Source organism: Pelobates fuscus, chromosome 11 (genome assembly GCF_036172605.1).
Source record: "Pelobates fuscus isolate aPelFus1 chromosome 11, aPelFus1.pri, whole genome shotgun sequence".
Lineage (NCBI taxonomy): Eukaryota > Metazoa > Chordata > Amphibia > Anura > Pelobatidae > Pelobates > Pelobates fuscus.
In genome coordinates, this window is record NC_086327.1 from 85,934,194 (window position 1) to 85,957,074 (window position 22,881).

The 22,881-nt window shown below is 44.8% G+C and overlaps 1 protein-coding gene and 1 pseudogene across 3 annotated transcripts in view; both read right to left on the reverse strand.

The window, feature by feature from the left end:
• MMEL1 (membrane metalloendopeptidase like 1) overlaps positions 1 to 22,881 on the reverse strand; it is a 325,883-nt gene that overhangs the window by 78,691 nt on the left and 224,311 nt on the right. For all 3 annotated transcript variants that reach the window (XM_063435947.1, XM_063435946.1, XM_063435945.1), the window contains exons 3-5: positions 17,414 to 17,449; positions 16,596 to 16,757; positions 11,642 to 11,722 (exon numbers count right to left, since the gene is read on the reverse strand). In XM_063435947.1, coding sequence (XP_063292017.1) covers positions 11,642 to 11,722; positions 16,596 to 16,757; positions 17,414 to 17,449 — 279 coding nt within the window. The remainder of the gene's footprint in view (positions 1 to 11,641; positions 11,723 to 16,595; positions 16,758 to 17,413; positions 17,450 to 22,881) is intronic.
• LOC134577250 (very long-chain specific acyl-CoA dehydrogenase, mitochondrial-like) lies at positions 7,998 to 10,128 on the reverse strand (annotated as a pseudogene).

The following is a 22,881-nucleotide window of genomic DNA, read 5'->3' on the forward strand; positions in this document are numbered from 1 at the left end:
CACTAAAGTGAGACTCATAAGAGAATTTTAGGCCTAGTAATAGAACTTGAAGCGTAGGTGACTATGTGTCAGGACCCCCCGCTGTGCACTTAACTGGTTCTCCCTTGCTGCATCTCCATGCGGTCGGCTCCTCCATACCGCAAGCCTCCCTGCATCGAGGACGACATGCAAGACCTCCAGCAAGACTCCATGGGCACTCACATGCCCATTATGCAGCATGCCACCGCGTACCACAAGGCCAGGACTTCTCTTCAAAGACGCCGCTCACACGCTGAATGCTTCTTAGGCTTGCGTGCGCACACACACCGTCGTTTAAAGGACTAGGAGCCTCATTTCAATTAAAGTGCCACACCACACCTGAAAACACTGAGGAGGGAGGTGCCTCTCCTCTCCCTATAAAAGAACACCTGGTAGGCCTCCTGAGTGCTCAGATATACTGTGCTCACAGTACTATTACCTACTATCCTGATAACTGCGTTCCTGATATTGACGCTCTGCCTGATTTACTGACTTTGAACCTACGCTACCTGAACTGACCCTCTGCCTTGTCTGACCTTCTCCCTGCCTCAACCTTGTCTGTACTGCAGTGCAAAATATTTAAACTTGTCTACAGCTCTTGCTGCATCTAAGGGTCCCTCCGCTAAACCCTTACACTATGCTATTTTGGCCTTCAATTTTAAATTCACTTTGAATTCTCATTTTAGTAAAAACCCTGTATATACCGTATTTATCGGCGTATAACACGCACTTTTTCCCCCTGAAAATAGGGGGGAAATCGTGGGTGCGTGTTATACGCCGATATCCTATAATTACTTACCTGTCTTGAAGCGCTGGCGGTGTTCAGCGCGCACCGCGGTACTGGAACTTCAATTTCAGGTTCCGGTTTCCGGCGGGACTGAAAGGAAGTGTGGACACTATTGTGTGCACACTTCCTTTCAGTCCCGCCGGAAACCGGAACTCGAAATTGAAGTTCCTGTACCGCGGTGCGCGCTGTGAAGCCGGCCCACTCTTCAAGACAGGTAAGTAATGATGGGACAAGGGAAAGTGCATGGGAGGGGAAGGGGGGACAATACTATGGGAGGGGAAAGGGGGACAATACTATGGGAGGGGAAGGGGGAGAATACTATGGGAGGGGAAGGGGGGAGAATACTATGGGAGGGGAAGGGGGGAGAATACTATGGGAGGGGAAGGGGGGAGAATACTATGGGAGGGGAAGGGGGGAGAATACTATGGGAGGGGAAGGGGGGAGAATACTATGGGAGGGGAAGGGGGGGAGAATACTATGGGAGAGGAAGGGGGGAGAATACTATGGGAGGGGAAGGGGGTAGAATACTATGGGAGGGGGTGGGGAAGAATACTATGGGAGGGGGGGAGAATACTATGGGAGGGGGGGAGAATACTATGAAGGGGGGGGGGAATACTGTGGAAAGGGGGGACACTATGGGATGAGAGGGTGACACTATGGGATGAGAGGGGGGACACTATGGGATGAGGGGGGGAACACTATGGGATGAGGGGGGGAGAATACTATGGGAGGGGGTGGAGAATACTAAGGTGGGGGGGAGAATACTATGGAAAGGGGGGAGAATACTATGGAAAGGGGGGAACGACACTATGGGATGAGGGGGGGGATACTATGGGAGGGGGGGAAATTTCCTGGAATTTCCTTCTAAAAATGAGGTGCGTGTTATACGCCGGTGCGTGTTATACGCCGATAAATACGGTAATATCTTTTATGTGAGCACTGGCGCTATAGAATTATCAAACATATTGTTTTTTGCACCCTTAGCACAGGTTTAAAAAATATTTCAATATCATTAAAGTAACATAAATACAATTTTTACTGTAATGTGCAGAATTAATTAAAACTATTATTTTTCTGTTATAGTGTGCTTTTTATGACTTTCTATGAGAAATGATTAACAGTAGTGATGTCCCGAACTATTTGCCAGCGAATAGTTCCTGGCGAACATAGCATGTTCACGTTCGCCACCGCGGGCAAACATATGCGATGTTCGATCCGCCCCCTATTTGTCATCATTGAGTAAACAATAAGGGGGGGACCTACTGTCCTCCCCCCGCCCCCAACTGTGAGCGTTGCGTGGGGGGTCATAAAAATAATGAGGGGGGAGACCTACGGTCCTCCCCTCCCCGCCCCAACCCTTGTGCGGTGGGTGGGGGCCATAAATCACAATGGGGGACCAACTGTCCCCCCCTGGCCCCCACCCCTGAGTTTATTTTCAATTTTTCATTATTTTGATGCATTTTTTTTATTTATTGGCACAGCTCAAGGTACTGAATGTAAAAAATTATTGAGCACCATCTGTAAAAAGGCTGGCATTCCATTGGCTGCTGAAAAGACAGTCAAACCTGCTTGTGGACAATTTCTAGGAATAACTATTGATTCAGTTTGATTATATGTTAAAAAGAAAGCGACAGTGAAATATTTTCAATCCTTACTTGACCTTTTGGCTTTTCACATAGGAATTATGTCAATGGGAAGGATATGTTGTACATTTTATAATAGATGATTGGATTTGTTCTGGTAAGAAGTTGCCTTCTCATTATATTTGTGTATCTGTAGGTATTAAAAATAATCTGCGAGTGTGGAAGAGTTCTCCAAAGGACTACAAAAGATTTTCCAATAGTTACATAGTTACATAGTTAGATAGCTGAAAAGAGACTTGCGTCCATCAAGTTCAGCCTTCCTCACACCTGTTTTTTGCTGTTGATCCAAAAGAGAAAAAAACAAAACAAAAAAAAAAACCCCAGTTTGAAGCACAATTTTGCAACAAGCTAGGACAAAAAATTCCTTATTGACCCCAGAATGGCAGTCAGATTTATCCTTGAATCAAGCAGTTATTACCCTACATTGAAAGATTATATCCTTGAATATTCTGTCTTTGCAAGTATGCATCTAGTAGCTGTTTGAACATCTGTATGGACTCTGATAAAACCACTTCTTCAGGCAGAGAATTCCACATCCTGATTGTTCTTACAGTAAAAAAACCTTTCCTTTGCCTTAGACGAAATCTTCTTTCTTCCAGTCTAAACGCATGGCCTCGTGTCCTATGTAAAGTCCGGTTTGTGAATAGATTTCCACACAATGGTTTGTATTGGCCCCGAATATATTTGTATAATGTTATCATATCCCCTCTCAGGCGACGTTTTTCTAAACTAAATAGGTTTAAATTTGTTAACCTTTCTTCATAGCTGATATGTTCCATTCCTTTTATTAATTTTGTAGCCCGCCTCTGCACTTTTTCTAGTGCCATGATATCCTTCTTTAGAACAGGTGCCCAAAATTGCACAGCATATTCAATATGTGGTCTTACCAGTGATTTATAGAGAGGCAAAATGATATTCTCGTCCCGAGAATGAATGCCCTTTTTCATGCATGACAATACCTTACTGGCCTTGGCCACTGCGGATTGACATTGCACATTGTTGCATAGTTTGTTGTCTATAACAATTCCCAAGTCCTTTTCGTGTGTTGTTATCCCTAATTCGCTTCCATTAAGGGTATACGTTGCTTGTGTATTCTTTACGCCGAAGTGCATAACTTTGCATTTTTCAACATTAAATTTCATCTGCCATTTGAGTGCCCAGTCCTCCAGTCTATCTAAATCCTTCTGCAGCAAAGTAATATCTTGCTCACATTGTATTATTTTACAAAGTTTTGTGTCATCTGCAAACACTGAAACATGACTTTCAATGCTGTCTTCAAGATCATTTATAAAAATGTTAAATAGAAGGGGTCCCAGAACAGACCCCTGAGGGACACCACTTGCCACCTCTGTCCAGCTTGAAAATTTACCATTAACGACAACTCTTTGTATTCTGTTTTTAAGCCAATGTTCTACCCAAGAACAAGCATTTTCATCGAGACCGATTTCCTTGAGTTTGAAATAGATTTTGTTGTTAACACGAATTGCAGTTTTTTGTGGATGTAATGTAACATTATTGGAGTGTTTTCCTATTGTTTTTACAATTTGGATTTAGGTAAAAAATATCAAACAAAAAGATTTTATTTTTATTTGTACTAACCTTTCAGTAGTAAAGGTTATGAATTCTTACAGGTCCCATTTCCCTGCAATGCACTTGAAAAAAGCTTATCCATTAGCTCAGGGGTTCTCAACCCAGTCCTCAAGGACCCCCTACCAGTCCAGGATTTAGGGACTACCTTTCTTTTTCTAAACACCTTAGACACACCCAGGTAATCCATAAATCCTGGACTGGTAGGGGGTCCTTGAGGACTGTGTTGAGAACCCCTACATTCGATGAAATGTGCTGTGCTTTGTATACTTTTTCCTATATTTGTTTTTATTTATGTGAGTAATAATAAAGTTTAATCTATATTATACTCCTGGACCTTCCTGATTTTCCAGATTATAATACATAATTTTCCTTGGTGGGCAATATACCACCCAAGTGTTTTGGATTGAGCAATTCCTTCTTTTTACTCTCAAAAATGTGAGTTTTACCTACACATAGAAAGAAGTCTGCACCTATATCCCAAGAGAGGGGGATTATTCCACTCAATACCATATGCACTGTAGAAGGCTATAACAAATGCGATAGTGCTTTTTTATACTATTTATTAATTTTCAACTTCTTGACTGTGGCAGAAATTCCTCTGCCACGTGTTCTTGGACGGGCCTGCTTGCCAACCTCCTGCCTCAGGACTATGGCCCCTGCAATAGATCCTGGCTAAAATACTTTAAAAAGAACCAGAGACCACCGGGAGCTTGTTAAACCCTATTAACACTTGGTAATGATTCTAAATGCAGTCGTTTGTCTGGGTGCACTGTTCGGTGGAATCGTTTGTCTGGATGAGGAGAACAAGCTCCAGGTTAAGACCATTGATTATGTTTGGTAGTTTGTTCAGTTTTGTGATGCCCCAACTGCCGGTAATTCCTTTTCTCTTCCGAGTTGACGGAGTTTAACCACACCTCCTCTCTGACGCGGTCTCGCCACGCTACATAATGCGACCGCGCCAGATACAAGACGCTGGATTATTGAACAGCGTTACCGCGATATCAAACCGGCTAAAAGTTTCTCTGCAAACCTACCTGTGTACCGAACCGGACTGGAACTCGAACTAACCTCCTTCTCCTCTCCTCGACCACGGCTAGTATCTGGACTTCTCTCATCCTGTCTCAGAAAGAACCTCCCCGGAGGAGAACTCCGGGAACCTGATTTTTCACCCTCCGGAAGCTAAGTCAATTGTTTCATCTGTGATAAGAGCTTACCCTCTCTCAAGCCTGCTAAGCATTTCTGCTACAGCCTGCTCTCAAGTCTGTTAAGCATTCAGGCACCAGCTGCTTCCTGGCCTGCTATCTCTAACCCCAAAACGAATCTCTCTTGTTACAACTTCAATTATAGGTTTCTACATTTCCCTAAAAACTTGCAAACACCAATGTGCTAGATTGCATGTATATAGGAAGCTGCTTACTCCAATTAAACCAACAGCGAAGTAATTAAAGATACAGTACCTGTATTTTCCTATATTAAAAAATACAATTCCTATATTATTCTCTAATTTTCCTAATCATCAATTTAAGTCCTAAGAAATCTGCAGTTGCGCTCCATATCAATCTATGTAAACGTGACAGGTTTTTAAACTACCGAACTAGACCGACCACAAGCCCTGATTCTCTGGAACTGTTTTGGGCACGAGCCTCTTGTGCGGTCGGTCAAATTATGAATTCCATGGAAACCCCGAACTCCTGAACCGATCTGGGTGATATTAGGATATCTTGGTCCCCCAGATCGGGGCTATCATGGGATATGACATTTGTGGGGTTTACATTTGTTTTGGGGGTACTTGTGGGGTATTGTAAAATGTATGTTTTCTGTGCCTGGAGATAATTGAGTTTAATATAATTCCTAACTTAATTATCTCCAAGGCACAGGGGAGTGATTATCTTATTTTGTGTGGGAGTGTCCTGGACCTGAGAGCCAATGTAATCATGTGTATGTTTTTGCTGTAGTATACTCTCAGGTCCAATGGGGAATGCCCCTGGAATATCTAACTGGAAACCCTCACATGGGGACCTGCATATAAGGCCAGTTGTGGCTGCCATTAAAAGAGTTCAACTTCACCCTCAACACAGAGCCTTGTATCGTGATTGCAGGGAACAGCTATATCAGCTATATCACTAGCGCTTGTAAGACCTATCCTGCTATACTCTCTGGAGTAAGAGAGGTCTACCCACTGAAAGCTGGATCCCTGACTTGGTGTTTAGCGAGACTCCACCCAAGCTGCAGCGGCTAAGGGTCTACAGTACTGATGGCATCTGCTGGAGTGCTTGGAAGTATTGGGAGGTACTAGGAAGCAGTGATTGGCGGAGGCATATATTTTTTGCTCTTGTGTTTATGTTACACAGGGCCGGCCTTAGGCCTTTAGGCACCCTGTGCGAAAAATCTTCACAGCGCCCCCCTCCCCCTGTCATTCATGTATGATGTAATGTTTGTGTTGTCTGTGTATGTGATAGGTGTGATGGGTGTATTAAAGGACCACTATAGGCACCAAGACCACTTCAGCTTAATGAAGTGGTCTGGGTGCCTGGTCCAGCTAGGATTAACCCTTTTTTTCTATAAACATAGCATAATGGGGTTAATCCAACCTCTAGTGGCTGTCTCATTGACAGCCGCTAGAGGGCTTCCGCGCTTCTCACTGTGATTTTCACAGGCAGACGGGCATACACACACACACACAGAGGCAGGCGGCTATACACACACACAGAGAGGCAGGCAGTCACACACACAGAGGCAGGCAGTCACACACACACAGGCAGAAAGCCACACACAGAGGCAGTCACACACAGACAGTCAGACAGCCACACAAACACACAAAGGCAGGGGGCCATATACATACAGAGGCAGGCGGCCATACACACACAGGCAGACAGCCACACACACACAGGCAGACAGCCACACAAACACACAGAGGCAGACAGCCACACACACACAGGCACACACACACACAGCCACACACACACACAGCCACACACACACACACACACACACACAGGCAGACAGTCACACACACAGACTCTGGAAGACAGTCACACACACAGGCAGACTGTCATACACACACACAGACACAGGCAGACTCTCATACACACACAGGCAGCCAGTCATACATACACACACACACACACACACACACACAGGCAGACAGTCACACACACACACACACACACAGGCAGACAGTCACACACAGACTCTGGCAGACAGTCACACACACAGACACAGGCAGACTGTCATACACAAACACACACACCGACAATCATACACACACACAGAGGCAGACAGTCATACACACACAGACAGACAGTCATACAGTTACCTCTGTTCATTCTGGAGGAGTGGAGGCAGTGCAGGAACTTCTTGCTTCCCCTGCAGCAGTTAACCGGCACTTTTAGCTCCACCCCCACCGTCAGTTTAGCCCCACCTCCGCCATCAGTTTAGCTCCGCCTCCGCCGCACTGTAAACTCCGCCCCCTCCACACTTTTATTTGAATTTTTTTACAATAATCCCAGTCCCATTTGTGATCTGTGCAGCCGCACAGCTCGCACAACCCTAAGGCCGGCCCTGATGTTACATATGCATACCTGATTTGGTCAGACCAAGATTTCATCATTATATCCATAGGCGGGGATTATACTGCCCAGGCGCTACATCTAGAGATAGCATCCAACACTGTAAGTGTATTTCCTTCAGTCTTTCATTTGGAAATTTGACATATTGCACAATATATTTCTCCTCTCTTTTCCCACTACATGTCACTTGGAATTTTACCACCTCTCCAAGGCTCTTCACCCAGTTTTTCATCTCCTCTACTCCATATCAACGACCAGACAAGAGAGTCTCTGGTTTGGGGGTAACAGCTGCCTTTCACATTTGGACATTGTAAGCGCTAGAAACCTTTTCTTTTTTTTTTCAAAATACGAGTTTGTGGTTACCTTGCTAACAAAATGTAGTGCTTTTTTTGTTGACAGAAAAAAGTATTTATTATCCTGGAGGCACTTCACAAATACTATTAAAGGCTGCAAGAAATCCTCCTGGGCGTACCATACATAGATGTCACGTGTAATATGACACATGTATAGTATTTTAGTGGCACGTTTGGTGGTGAAATAGAAAACAGCAAACAATTCCATCAACTTCATGACAGTTTGACTCCACTTAGAAGTCCAGTGGATGAGAAGCCACCACACCACCATGTTCGTCCAGAGCAGCAGACACTGAACGCAAGTTCCTGAAGAGTGCAGTTCCTCCCCCTCTGCTCCGCAAGGTCAGCAGGGTTTTACGTACGCAGGGCTCTGCCTCCGAACACCAGATATCACAGAGTATCATGCAGTGCTGTTGGGAGCCCTTGAGACAGGGAGCGTGAACTCCTGGATAACACAACAATCATGGCGTAGAGATCAATGGCGCAGTTTGCGATCCTTTCGAGCACAAACTGCTCATCCACAATCCTCTTGCCATATTTAATGAGCATCTCTTCTACAGTGCCACCAAAATCCTCCACACATACAACAGCCAATTCTGCACTTCTTTTCAACTCTGGGTGGACATGTTCTGTTAGAGTGAGTGCTGTCCCCAGACCAGCCTTTCTTCGTGCTCTTTTCGACACTTCCGTTAGCAGTAATGAAGGGTTACTTAGCGGCTGGCTCAGCGCCTTTTGTAAGGACTTTCCCGGCTCACTGTAGGCCTTGTAGTGCTACAAACAATCAGAGGATGTCATTGGATCCCTCAAATATCCTGAAAATGCGAAGATCACGGAGAACACACTCCACTCCGCCGTCCTTCATGAAACCGGTTCCACCCAAAATCTGAATACATTCATCGGTTTCACACCAGGCAGCTTCCGAACCGAAGATTTTACTGATCGCGGCTTCAATTTGAAAATCTTTACTCCCGGAATCCATATTTGCGCTGATCATGTATGCCATGGACTCCTGTAGCTTCTCCTGTATAACTCCATAATGATGTAGTTTATTACCAAACTGGACTCGGCTTGCAGCATGGTTTTTGGATCACAGCTTTTTGGATCATGCCTTTCATGCCGGACAATGCGGCTGCCATACCAAAGCGTCCGTTATTTAAGATATTCATTGCGACCTTGAATCAATTCCCTTCCCCTCTCAGCACGTTCTCGGCTGGGACACGTACATCATCCAAATAGATGGTTGCAGTATTACTGGCGTGGATCTCTAGCTTGCTGTCTGGCGGGCCGCTAGTGATCCCCTCTCCTCTCTCTACAATAAACTCAGTGATCTTCTCCTTCATTTCACCACTCGCCAGGTCTGTAACTTGAGTCTTCGCAAACACCGTGAGTAGATCAGCAATGCCGCCATTACTTATCCAGATCTTATTACCGTAGAGGGTATAATACTGCCCACATGGGCTCTTCTTGGCAGTAGTTTGGATAGACGCTGCATCTGACCCACTGGAAGGCTCAGTCAGGCAAAAAGCAGCCATAGTTTCACCTGAAGCCAGCCTTGAAAAGTACTTTGTCTTCTGCTCCTGGGTCCCATACAGAAGAATTCCATTGAAGCCAATGGACTGATGAGCTCCCAGAGTGATGCCCACACCAAGGTCATGAAGCCCTACAATCTCCACCAGACGTGCATACTGAGTGTTATTCAGACCCATACCGCCCAGCTCGCTGGGTATCTGCAGACCGAATGCTCTGAGATCCTATAATCCAGACATTGTCTTCTCATCCACTCGTTGTAGAGAGTCATTCAGACCTGGATCATTCACTTCCTGAAAGATTCGGGACACGGGTCCAACCAGCTCACGTAGGAACTGAGACTGATCCTCATTCAGTACTGATGGATAAGCGAACACTTGGTCTGTGTGAAGCTGGCCACTAAACATCCCCACTGCAAATGAGCTAGACGCCTCAGCGGATGCATTCTTGTTGTAGACGCGTGGGGAAGCAGCTGCTGTAGACATCCCATCCTTTCCGATCGCAGTCTCGGCCGTTTGAGCATAAGGACGGACAGACACCTTGGAACCCCAGGCTGTCACACGGAGCACTCTCTGGCAGATTTGGGACATTTTCAGATTGTCTCTAGAACAAGGTCACTGCCCAGCGGGATCACGTGATGGCTAGCCGAAATGTAGTGCTTTTATGTTTGTGTTATTAAATTTGCGTGAAGGCAGTACATAGTTCAGGCTCAAAAAATGTAAATGCACTTTCCTGTTTTCAGTTTGACAGGTTAAAGGTTTTGGCTCCAAAGGCATATGGTACAGAGTTCCCAGAATTCCAGAATCCTTTTGGGAATAAATTTCAGATAAATTGGTGATTATTTAAAGAATGCATTGGCACCATCCACTTGGTTTGGCTATGTTTAGTAGATTAAATTAGTAAGTCAAAAATGGTTCTTGAAGGTAGAAGTCAATGGGTCCAATTTTTTTCCTTTAGAGGACAAAGTTGTTTGTCCAGTATTCTTGTTTCGGGAATCTATGTTATTATGATCTAATTTGAATGGCGGTTTCTTAATGCATTCATCTGGTTTGCCTCTGACCAGATTTTAGCTTGTGCGTGTTTTGAACGCATGCTTGCATATGTATAATTACTACTATTACCTCAGCTATCTTAAAGCTAGAAACATCATGGAATGCAACCTAGAGAGAGCAATTCTGGAGTTCTACAAGCCATCCAATCAACAGGAGAATACTAATGGTTTCCGGATAACTGAAACATGTTTAGAACAATGCATTCATTTCCATGTTGATTTTGCAAGTTAAATCTTATATTATCTTATGTTTCCTTACTTGAGTAATGCTCACAATATTTTCTACTAAATTGAAATTTGTAATTTGTGCAGTTTAGTTTCACCAATGAAAGCCCCGAATTTTTGAATTCTTCCTGCTTATCATGTAATATCTGATTTTGTGATTGGTGAGTTTTTTTAATACTGTTCTTCATCATTGCAATTTGTGGCTAAGTAAGATAGGGATATGATCTGGATTTCATTCATGAAATGCACTCCTGATACTAATTGTTATTTGGACTACGAATACAAACTAACAGCTCAAAAGTCAATTACAGAATACTCATAAATATTTAGGTTTATATATAACTGTCATGCATGTAGTTCTCGATGAAGATGAAAACCAGAGCAGCAAACTGACAATTGCATAACAATGGAATCCAGTATTGTGTTCCTGTTGACTTAGGAACATTTACATCTTTAACCTAGGTCCTAAATTTGATGTAAAATAGTACAGAGATGACTATCCTTGACACCATCTAAAAGCTTGCTGAGCATCATGGGAAATGTAGTCCAGATACAATTTATGGTGTTAAGGTTAGCAATCACTGATATAGTAACATGAATCTAATATTCATCTTAATACACAATAATAAAAGAACACTCTCTGTAGTTGTGGCTTGCCTTCTTTCATATATGCAACACCTCAGATGTATATAATATAAATATAATTTCATGAAAATCAAAGGATGGATCCTTTTGGTGGGATAGCATAAGTCATTTTGGTTTTGGTCATTCTATATTTGCCCATTGTGCTTTGTTACGTATAGGAATTCAGTTTGATATAAAAAAAAAAAATTATTAGTGAATTTCACATACAGTACTACTCAGCTGAAATTACTTACTTTCATTCATACACGATTTATATAGAATTTTGGCTTTTTTAAAGGCATCACGGTCTTCTTGTTCTGGCATTTCCAATAAACCTTAAAAAACAAAACAAAAAAACATGATATCACTGTCAGTCAAAATAATCTCAATTCCATTAAGCATACTTCCTGATTCACAGGGGTATACATATTAGGTAACACATAGGCCAACTTCCCTTAGTCATTCATTACAATGTGTAAGCCCAAGAATTATAGCTGTGATGTGCGGCAAAAGGTTGTTCAGCTTAACCCTTTAAGAATGGCCGTTCTATGCCGCCCTTAAGGAGCCGAGCTTAAACTTTCCAAAACACCATAAAACTGTACATTGGGGGTACTGTTGTACTTGTGAGACTTTGCTGAATACAAATAGGTGCATTTTATTCCAGTGAATGCTAACAGTACTATGACATTCACAGTTAAAATGCCACGCAGAACTAAAAAAAAATTTGTAAAATCTTTATTTCTCCCACTTTTTTTAGATTTTATTCATAATGAATTATGTTTAATATATAATTAGTTCATGTGAAATGAATGCCTTGTTTCTTAATATGAAAAAGGTGAATTACGGTTAAACAGGCATATAGCGCAAATTCCCGTTTTTTTTTACATTTTGTTTTGGTCACAACGTGTACAACTGGCTCAGTCCTTAAGGGGTTAACAAAAAGGAGAAGTGACTATAAGAAAATAGGAAAGCATTGGAAATGTCCATTTCCACTTTCAGGCCAATAATTAAGAAGCTCCAGTCAACTGGGAATATTATGAATCAAACTGGTAGATGACATGTGTCTATATTGTGTCAACGCACTGTGAAGTGGATGGTTTGAGTGGCCAAAAAATATCCAAGGATCAGAGCTAGAGAACTGCAGAAGTTAGTTGCGTCTTGGGGTCAGAAAGTCTCAAAGTACAATTTGCCATCACCTACATCACCACTAGTTGTTTGGAAGGGTTTTAAAAAAACTAATTCAAAAACAAACTCAAGCATCTTCAGTTTGCCAGACACTACTGGAACTTTAAATGGTTCAGGTTCTCTGGTGAGAAAGTAGAGCTTTTTGGCAATAAACAACAAAGGTGGGTTTGGCACGCTCAGTGAGGTAACCATATAGAAACGTACCTCATACCCACGGTTAAATATAGCTTGTTAATATTTTTGGGCTGTTTTTCTGCTAGAGGACCTCGACATGGCACCTAGGTCTCTGTCAAATATCAACAGATATTAAAGAGACACTACAGTAACCAAAACAACTTTAGCTTAATGAAGCAGTTTTTTTGTGTATAGATCGTACCTCTGGAGTTTCACTGCTCAATTCTCTGCCAATTATCTGCCATTAAGGAGTTAAATCACTTTTGTTTTTGTTTATGCAGCCCTTGCCGAACATTTTCTGGGCATGACCAGGGGCGGACTGACCGGTCGGGCACTTCAGACATGGTCCGAGGGCCCGGCCGGGAGGGGGGCCCGCCATCAGGGGGCCGGGTGGCACACTCTGAAGGGGCCGGCCGCGTTCAGGGCCTTTAAATGCTGCAGCCGCCTGAGCGCTCTGTTAAGAGCCTTAGGCGGCTGCAGCTTCTTCTTACCCCCTCCCCTGTAGCGTGGCCGAGCTGCTCTCCGGTCCACGGTGCCCGGCCGGAGTGATAGGAAGGTGCACACTCAGTGTGCACTTCCTGTCAGTCAGTCCGGCCGGGTACAGGAAATAGAAACTCCTGTTCCGCGTGGAGTTTCTGTTTCCTGTACCCGGTCGGACTGACAGGAAGTGCACACTGAGTGTGCATCTTCCTATCACTCCGGCCGGGCACCGCGGACCGGAGAGCAACTCGGCCACGCTACAGGGGAGGGGGTAAGAAGAAGGGGAGGGGAGGGGGTAAGAAGAAGGAGAGGAGGGGGTAAGAAGAGTGGGGGGGGAGTAAAAAGAAGGGGGAGGGGGGTAAGAATAGGGGGAGGGGGTGTAAGAAGAGAGGGAGGGGGGAGTAAGAAGAGAGGGAGGGAGGGGGGAGTAAGAAGGGGTAAGAAGAGGGGGGAGTAAGAAGGGGAGGGGGGAGTAAAAAGATGAAGGGGAAGTAAGAAGAGGAGGGAGGGGGGAGTAAAAAGAGGAAGGGGGAGTAAAAAGAGGGGGAGGGGGTTAAGAAGAGAGGGAGGGGGAGTAAGAAGAGGGGGTAAGAAGAGGGGGAGGGGGGAGTAAGAAGAGGGGGAGGGGGAGTAAGAAGAGAGGGAGGGGGGAGTAAGAAGGGGTAAGAAGAGGGGGGAGTAAGAAGGGGAGGGGGGAGTAAAAAGATGAAGGGAAAGTAAGAAGAGGGGGGAGGGGGGAGTAAAAAGAGGAAGGGGGAGTAAGAAGAGGGGGAGGGGGTTAAGAAGAGAGGGAGGGGGAGTAAGAAGAGGGGGTAAGAAGAGGGGGAGGGGGGAGTAAGAAGAGGGGGAGTAAAAAGAGGAAGGGGGAGTAAGAAGAGAGGGAGGGGGAGTAAGAAGAGGGGGGAGTAAGAAGAGGGGGAGGGGGGAGTAAGAAGGGGGTAAGAAGAGAGGGGGGCGTAAGAAGAGGGTGGGCGTAAGAAGGGGGTAAGAAGACGGGGAGTAAGAAGGGGGGGTAAGAAGAGGGGGAGGGGGGAGTAAGAAAGGGGGGGGAGAGGACCCGGGAGCTCAGCCTGCAGCTCCTCTGGGTCCTTCTTGCCCGAGCACAGAGCGTTGCCGCGGTTACCACGGCAACGTTATGGCTCTTGCAAGAGTAAACTCTAGCCCTGGAGCTACGGGCTAGAGTTCACTCTCAACACTGTGACAACCAGGGATTCCTGGTGGTCGCAGTGGTGAGAGTGAACTCTAGCCCCATAAACACACTGCCCCCCCCCACACACACACACCATACACATTCACACACTGCCCCCCATACACACACACTGCCCCCACACACACCATACACATTTACACACATTGCCTCACACACACACACATACACTGCCCACCCATACACTGCCCACCCATACACACACAGCCCCCATACTAACATTGCCACACACATACACAGCCCCCTCATACACACATTGCCCCACACACCCTACACATTCACACACTACACCCCCTCACACACACTGAACCTTTCACACATTGCACCACTGCTCCTATACCCTACTACAGCCTCATATCCCAGCAGACCCTAGGTAAGTTGTCAAACTGTTCTTAAACGGTTTGACTACTTACTCTGGGAGGGGGGCCCGGACCTCCCGGCACCATAACCACTACAAAGAGCAGTAGTGGTTATTGTGCATGGATTGTTTCTTTAAATAATCTACAAGTGCCCCAGTAGCCAACAAGCCATCCAGTACACAGGCCAGCCAGCCAGCCCACAGGCCAGCCAGCCAGCCCACAGGCTGGCCAGTGGCCAGCCAGCACACAGGCTGGCCAGTAGCTAGCCAGCCCACAGGCCACCAGTTAGCCCACAGGCCAGTAGCCAGCCCACAGGCCTACAGCAAGCCACAGGCTTACAGCCAGCAAGCCCACAGCCTGCCAGCCGCAGCCAGCAAGCCACAGCCTGCCAGCCAGCAAGCCACAGCCTGCCAGCCGCAGCCAGCAAGCCCACAGCCTGCCTGCCGCAGCCAGCAAGCCCACAGCCTGCCGGCAGTAGCCAGCAAGCCCACAGCCTGCCAGCAAGCCCACAGCCTGCTAGCCGCAGCCAGTAAGCCCACAGCCTTCCAGCAAGCCCACAGACTGCCAGCCAGCAACAGTAATTAGGGTAAGAGGAGCCAACTTGGCCTAGGTATCAGTGAGCTATGTTGTGTTGCTATATTGTGAATAGGAAGTAGAGTGTTGGAGAGACCCCCCTTCAGGCCCCATTAGACTCCATTGCAGTCTCTAATGGGACCTGGAGGAAATTCTTTCTAACACACTCTCTAAAGGACACTGAGATAGCCTCTGCTAGAATGATCCCCCCTCCATGGCCCATTAGCCCTCAATTGTAGTCTCTACTGGGGCGTGGAGGCGACTGTTTCCAGCAGGGACGCTGAGATGGCCTCTGTTAGAAAGACCCTCTTCCAAGCCTATTAGACTCCATTGTAGTCTCTAATAGGGCCTGGAGGGGAATCTTTCTAACACACTCTCTAAAGGACACTGAGACAGCCTCTGCTAGAAAGACCCCCCTCCATGGCCCATTAGCCCTCAATTGTAGTCTCTACTGGGGCCTTGAAGGGATTATTGCACTTTTGTTCCTTGTGTCTAAAGATTGTGTAGGGAGTGGCTGGAGGCGGTGCATGGAGGCGGGACAAGGGTGGCGCTTGCTGCGGAGTATGGGTGGGGCCTGTAAGGGGGCCCTTGATTTATTTTGCCCGGGGGCCCTGAGGGTTCTCAGTCCGCCCCTGGCCATGACTGACACGCACTCCATAAAAACAAAATGGTGTCACCTTCAATCAGATGTAACTTACTTTAAAAGTTTTTATCTTATGCTCTGTAAATTGAACTTTAATTGCATACAGGGGGCTCCATCATTTACACTGGCATTACATGTCTATGAAATTATATGCTTGCTACCACTGGCATGGTATCTATGTCAAACCTGCCACCTAGTAGACAACTAACGTAGGTAGGTTTTCTATGGCTTTCTGTGAAGTGGTTTTGCTCCAGATTAAACCTTTTTTTGGCATTGTAATTGAGTTATGCCAGCTAATGAATTTTTGGGGTCACTTTCAAGTGAATCAAACACAAATATCAGCAGTGGACTATAGCAAATTACTACCATAGAAAGGTAAATGTAGGTATCGGTATGTTATAGAAATGCAGACAAACAATGATAAATGGAAATAAACAGACATGCTTATAATAGCGTTGGACAACAGTTTTGAGACCTCTATATGTTGATAGTGTAAAGTAGTGTATAAATGATTTCATTATAGTCTAAAAAGGTATCTGCACTGATCCTAATTTCCAAAATAATATAGATGATATTTAATTACATACCCTTTAATATGATCTCCATCTCATCCCGGAGGATATCAAAGATACTATATCTAGAGCTGGTTTCTGGTATTACATGTTTGTTTAACCAACCACCACAAGCATATTGATAGAAATCAGTGCATGGTTCAATAGTTGGGTCCATGTTCTGAATAATCCTTGCAGCTGTAAACAAATTAAAATAATAAACAGTTAAAAGTGAAACATTCAAGATCAGAATGCAGCAGTCCTGTGCAAAGGGCCTGTAAGAAAAGATGATATTGATCAAAATATACATTTAGAGTATTAATTCAATGTTCATAAAAATACAGAGTCATTACAGTGCTATTCTTTATGGTGTCCTTTTAAGTATTCCCATCAGTATTAAGGAATACTCTGAGCACCATAACCACTACAGCCCACTAAAATCAGATATTTTAGTCATTGACCTAACAAAAGGACTGCAGTAAAGAGTGTGTACCTTTATAGGTATGGTTTAAAGCAGGCTTCCCCAAGCTTCGGCCCTCCAGATGTTGCAGAACTACAACTCCCATGATTATCAGCCTCTTTTTTTCATTTGTAGAATTATGGGAGTTGTAGTTCAGCAACATCTGGAGGGCCGGAGTTTGGGGAAGCCTGGTTTAAAGAGTTGTAGATTATAAGAATCAAACTTAGGATAAATAAAGAGTGTTAAAATTAGACTGAAACTTTTCCAACGTGACCTATATTTTACCATTCTGTCATCAACTTGATACCTCAGGCTGAATTAATTAATTATATAGTAATTAACAAAAACAAATTAAATAGCTATTAAACAACATCATGAAAATAATTTTACATACCTGCTGTAACACATCCTGTTGTTGTACATACATTTTCTAAATCAGTAGAAAAAAAACACAAGAACAAAATCAGTGTCTCATTACATTAATACAATTGCCATTTTTTCATCTTAGCATATTTCTTTAAATATCTCCTACCTTATGCTATGCTTCTAGTAAGCCAAAATGGAAGCACACACACTTTTGTAATAAATAGATTGAATCCACTTAGGTGCACTAAGGAGATAAGGGTGAATTCTCAGCAAGATGATTTGTACAGAAAGCCTGGGCACATAGGGTGGTATCCAAACATTCAGACTTTATTTCAGGTACAGGTATAACAACTTTTTGGCTTAATACACCGTTGACATCCCTGTTCTACAGTTTACACTGAACAATAAATTGTATATTTGTGTTTTTGAATTCACTGCAGCCATTATCTTGTGTCAGTACCCTAATTGTGTCCCTAATTGTGTCAGTACCCTACAGCAAATGTTTAACTTGAAAGTGATGTCTTGCCTAAGGGATAACAAAACGTGTTTGTTACTGCTGTGACTAAGTCGTTATAACATACTGACATATTCCATAGTTCCCACAATGTCTTGTATATTTAATTCTGGAGAAAATAAGCTTCTACACAGACAAACGAGGACAGAATATATAGCTGTACAGATAATACAATTATGAAAAAAGTTCATACATTATACAAATAGAATTAAATTGTGCAAACTGGTCTCTTCTGTTTACACTTTATTTTTTTAAAACACTATATTTTAAATTAGAAATAGGTCAAAGGCACCTTTGAGACACATGAGATCTAAGATATAGAGTGTTCTCTGTGGAATACAGAAAATATATGTAAAATTCAGTAAATTAATAAGCAATTAAGATTATTTTTTTTCTGGTGTTCGGAAACAGAAATGAGAATGCATGTGTGCATATGTGTGTTTGTGTATATTTGAGTATAGCTGTATGTATATTCCTATGTCACAATATATTTGTGCGTGTGTGTTACATTCCTCAACAGCTGGAATGCAAGGGAACATATTTTTGATATTCCAGCTGTTGTAGATCAAATTTTAAGAAAAACTTTTTGGGAAAATTTTGCAACGGGGTGGTACTGGTGACACTTGTAAACCACCTTTCGGTCTCATGGTGTATGATGTCTTCACCAGACTTCAATGAATTTATTTAGCACAATGTTCATTATTGTGTATCCCCAAGATCAGGAATAGACAAACATCAGCACTCCAGATGTCGTGGATTGTGTCTCCCATAATTCTTTTACAGCCATAATGTCGGTAAAGCATCAAGAAAGATGTAGTCCACTACATCAGGAGTCAGGGCCGGCCTTAGGCATTTGGGCGCCCTGTGCAAAAAATCTTCACAGCGCCCCCCCCCTCCCCCACTCCTTACCCCTTCCCACACACCCTGTCACACACACACACACACACAGGCAGGCAGACAGCCATACACACACACACACACAAACACACTCAGGCAGTCATACACAGACAGCCACACACAAACACACACACAAACATAGAATGTGACGGCAGATAAGAACCATTCGGCCCATCTAGTCTGCCCAGACAGTCACACATAGGCAGTCACACACAAACACACACACACACACACACAGGCAGACAGCCACACACACACACACACAGGCAGACAGCCACACACACAGCCACACACAAACACACAGGCAGACAGCCAAACACACAGAGGCAAACAGCCACACACACACACACAGTCACACACACACAGACAAACAGTCAAACACACACAGACAAACAGTCAAACACACACTGTCAGACAGCCACACACACACAGTCACACACAAACAGACAGACACACACACACACTGGCAGACAGTCACACACACACACACACACACAGACAGTCACACACACACATGCGCAGACAGTCACACACACACGCGCAGACAGTCACACACACACACACACACACACACACACACAAACATAGGCAAACAGTCACACACACACACACACACAGGCAGACAGCCACACACACACAGTCAGACACACACACACTCACTAACAGACAAACACACTCACAGACACACACTAACAGACACACACACACTAACATACACAGACACACACTAACATACACAGACACACACTAACATACACACACACACACACACACACACTAACAGACACAGACACACACTAACATACACAGACACACACTAACAGACACAGACACACACTAACAGACACAGACACACACTAACATACACAGACACACACTAACATACACACACACACACTAACAGACACAGACACACACTAACATACACACACACACACACACACACTAACAGACACACACACTCACCCACATTAACACATTTTGTAAAATTTATTTAGACACCCCCCCAGCCTCCTTACCTTTGGGAATGCTGGGGGGGGGTCTCTTCCTCCCTGGTGGTCCAGTGGCTGCTGGGCTGGGCGGGCGGCGCTGGCGGGCGGCTGGCGATGGAGCACTTCCTCTGAGCTGTTTGCTCAGCTCCCTCGCGCGCCGCAGAGTGAGGCTGGGAGCCGGCTCCCAGCCTCACTCTGCGGCGCGCAAGGGAGCTGAGCATACAGCTCAGAGGAAGTGCTCCCTCGCCAGCCGCCCGCCCGCCAGCGCCGCCCGACCGCCCAGCAGCCCGGCATGTCTGTAAGCCGCAAGGCTAACAAGACATTTGCCTTGGGCATTTGGGGGCGGCTTTTTTTGCCGCCCCCTGGAAAATGCCGCCCAAGTCAAATGACTTGTTAGCATTGCGGCTTACAGACATACCGTGTGAGCTATGCGACCGCAGGGCGCCCCCTGCACCATGGCGCCCTGTGCGGCCGCACAGCTCGCACACCCCTAAGGCCGGTCCTGTCAGGAGTGCAAACAGTTGCCTAACTCTGCTCTAGATAGATTAGATAGATAGACAGACAGACAGATATATAGATTGACTGATAAATAGACAGACAGACAGACAGATAGATAGATAGATAGATAGATAGATAGATAGATAGATAGATAGATAGACTGATAGATGGCTAAACAGACAGACAGATAGATAGACAGATAGAAAGATAGACACATAGATTAGACAGATAGATTAGACAGATTTGATAGATATATTCGATAGATAGATTAGATAGATAGATTAGATAGATATGCAGATAGATAGATAGATAGATAGATAGGCAGATAGATAGATAGGCAGATATATAGATAGATAGGCAGATAGGCAGGCAGATAGATAGATAGAGTGAGTTTGAGTATACATATTTAACATAAATATTATGTGTTGTTCCTGCAATTTTAACATGATGACATGATGCTTGTGGTTTCAAACCTCATGATGCAGTTCCCATGAACTAGTTCTCATAATTCATTAGTTTGTCATCCTCCTTATGAACTATGCCCTGAGCATTGTATATGGAACATTGTTGGAATGGGAGGAAGAAGATGGAACAGACATAGATGGCAGAGGAAATTCTTGGATATAGATGAACTAATTGGATGATAGGTATCAACCGTATAGTTAATTAGTTATTCACTTGGACAAATTATAATCACTGAAAATTGAGCAAATTCATGCCGAGAAAAAAAAAAAGAAAGTAAATTTTGTAGAGTTGTAAGAATTCTATGTAATTAAAAAAAATAACATTTCAGATTGGGGCGGAGTCTACCAGCCAACCTGAGCGGACGCCATCTCTATTAGCTCTGGCACAGCCTTTTCAAGCCCACAAAATATCTCCATAACCAAAAACTGCACCACCCTATTCCTGGGAGCCCACAGAGTCGAGTGAGGCGTGAACCGTGACTGAACAATACCAGACAAGCACCACATCAGAGGCATGGAACATGAGCCCACCAACATACCCCGTAGGGATATCGGGGAAATGTTTAAAAAACGGCGCAAACGGGGCCTATCAGGGCAGAACGCCCACCGGGCCCCACTACAGCACAAGGGCTGGACAATCAGGAGCCCATCACCTCAGAGACTCCCTATGCTGACCCAGCCTTACCTGCAAAGTCCCCTGACGACTCTGCCCCAACAACTCAACGTGATTTAAAGATCCTCATTGTGGATATACAAACATTACTGGCAGCTGACGTTGCCTTGGTCAAAAAGGACATACAACGAGTTACAGACCATGTCACTAAGACGGATGTGGAGACCCTCCAAGACTCGGTGCTGCGCCTTTAAACTGAGCAACGTGTGCTAGCCACCCAAATAATGTCCATGGAGGATGAACAACGCAGAACACACATCATAATACAGGGATACCCGCCACGGTCTCGACTGAAGAGCTGCCACACTACATCAGGCTCTCTACAATCTTGCCATATGCAACAGCCAAGAAAATCATAGTGGACGGCATATACCGTGTCACTGGCACCGCACGCACTCAAACTGTAGTGGTGAGGGATGTTATCATGCGCTGTGTGACTGTGAATGACAAGAGCCAAATCATGATGGCCCTAGAGGGCAAGGCACCCTTGACTTTTGAGAACTCTCAGCTGCAGTTATTTCAGGAGCTCACCAGAGCTACCCTACTCCAGCGCAAATCCTTTGGACCGGTGACAACATCACTGAGACAGGCTGGAATACCCTACATATGGGGGCACACCGATTCTCTTCTGGTCCACCATGAAGAGACTGCTCACTCCCTCACTGCTATGTCGGGGGCATCTGCTTTCATGAAAGCATTGGGACTACCTCCACCACAATGACCTTCACGAAAGGTGCACAGCGAAGAACCCTGGAAAGCAGGCGGCACCACTTCCAGAGACTCGAGGAGACACCAACCACCCGACCCAGATACCTGAAGCAGACTAGGGACTGCTCTGGCCACACTTGGCTGTGCAAGATAGCCTAACCACGCATTAGTTTTAATTTAAGTGTTTATTGTCTGATGATTATTGTTTATTTTAGTTGATAACCAAATGACAAGCTCCCCTATTTAGCGCTCCACTTAGCTACCTGGCAGGACTGCAAGCCTAGCCGCATAGCCGATCGCTGGTCATGAAGCAACACTTAACCGCTACACCCTACACTACCAAAATCACTTACAACAGGCCATACTAGATGAATTGGGGCTTGTCTGCTCCTCCTCACCCGACCCCCCCGCTATCCCATAGCCTAGGTTAGGGGTAACCAGCACGAAAGCCAATACTCTCACTCCTGCTGAGAGATACATCTCTTTACACACTACCCCGACTCGGAATGGCACACTAGTGGTGCAGCACCAAAGATATTGGCACCTTAAATTCACACACATTTCTGTGAGCCACACAACTTGCCTCATACACCCATACAATGTTCCAAGCATGTCACACTTTAGCTTGTAGTACCCCGGGAGTATGCTTGATACCCTCTTACAATATGTTTCTCCAGCTTCACCTGAGTTTCTACCGTACCTGTTTTATGTAACGTTAAAAAGTGCTATGAATAACCTGAAATTTTTAAC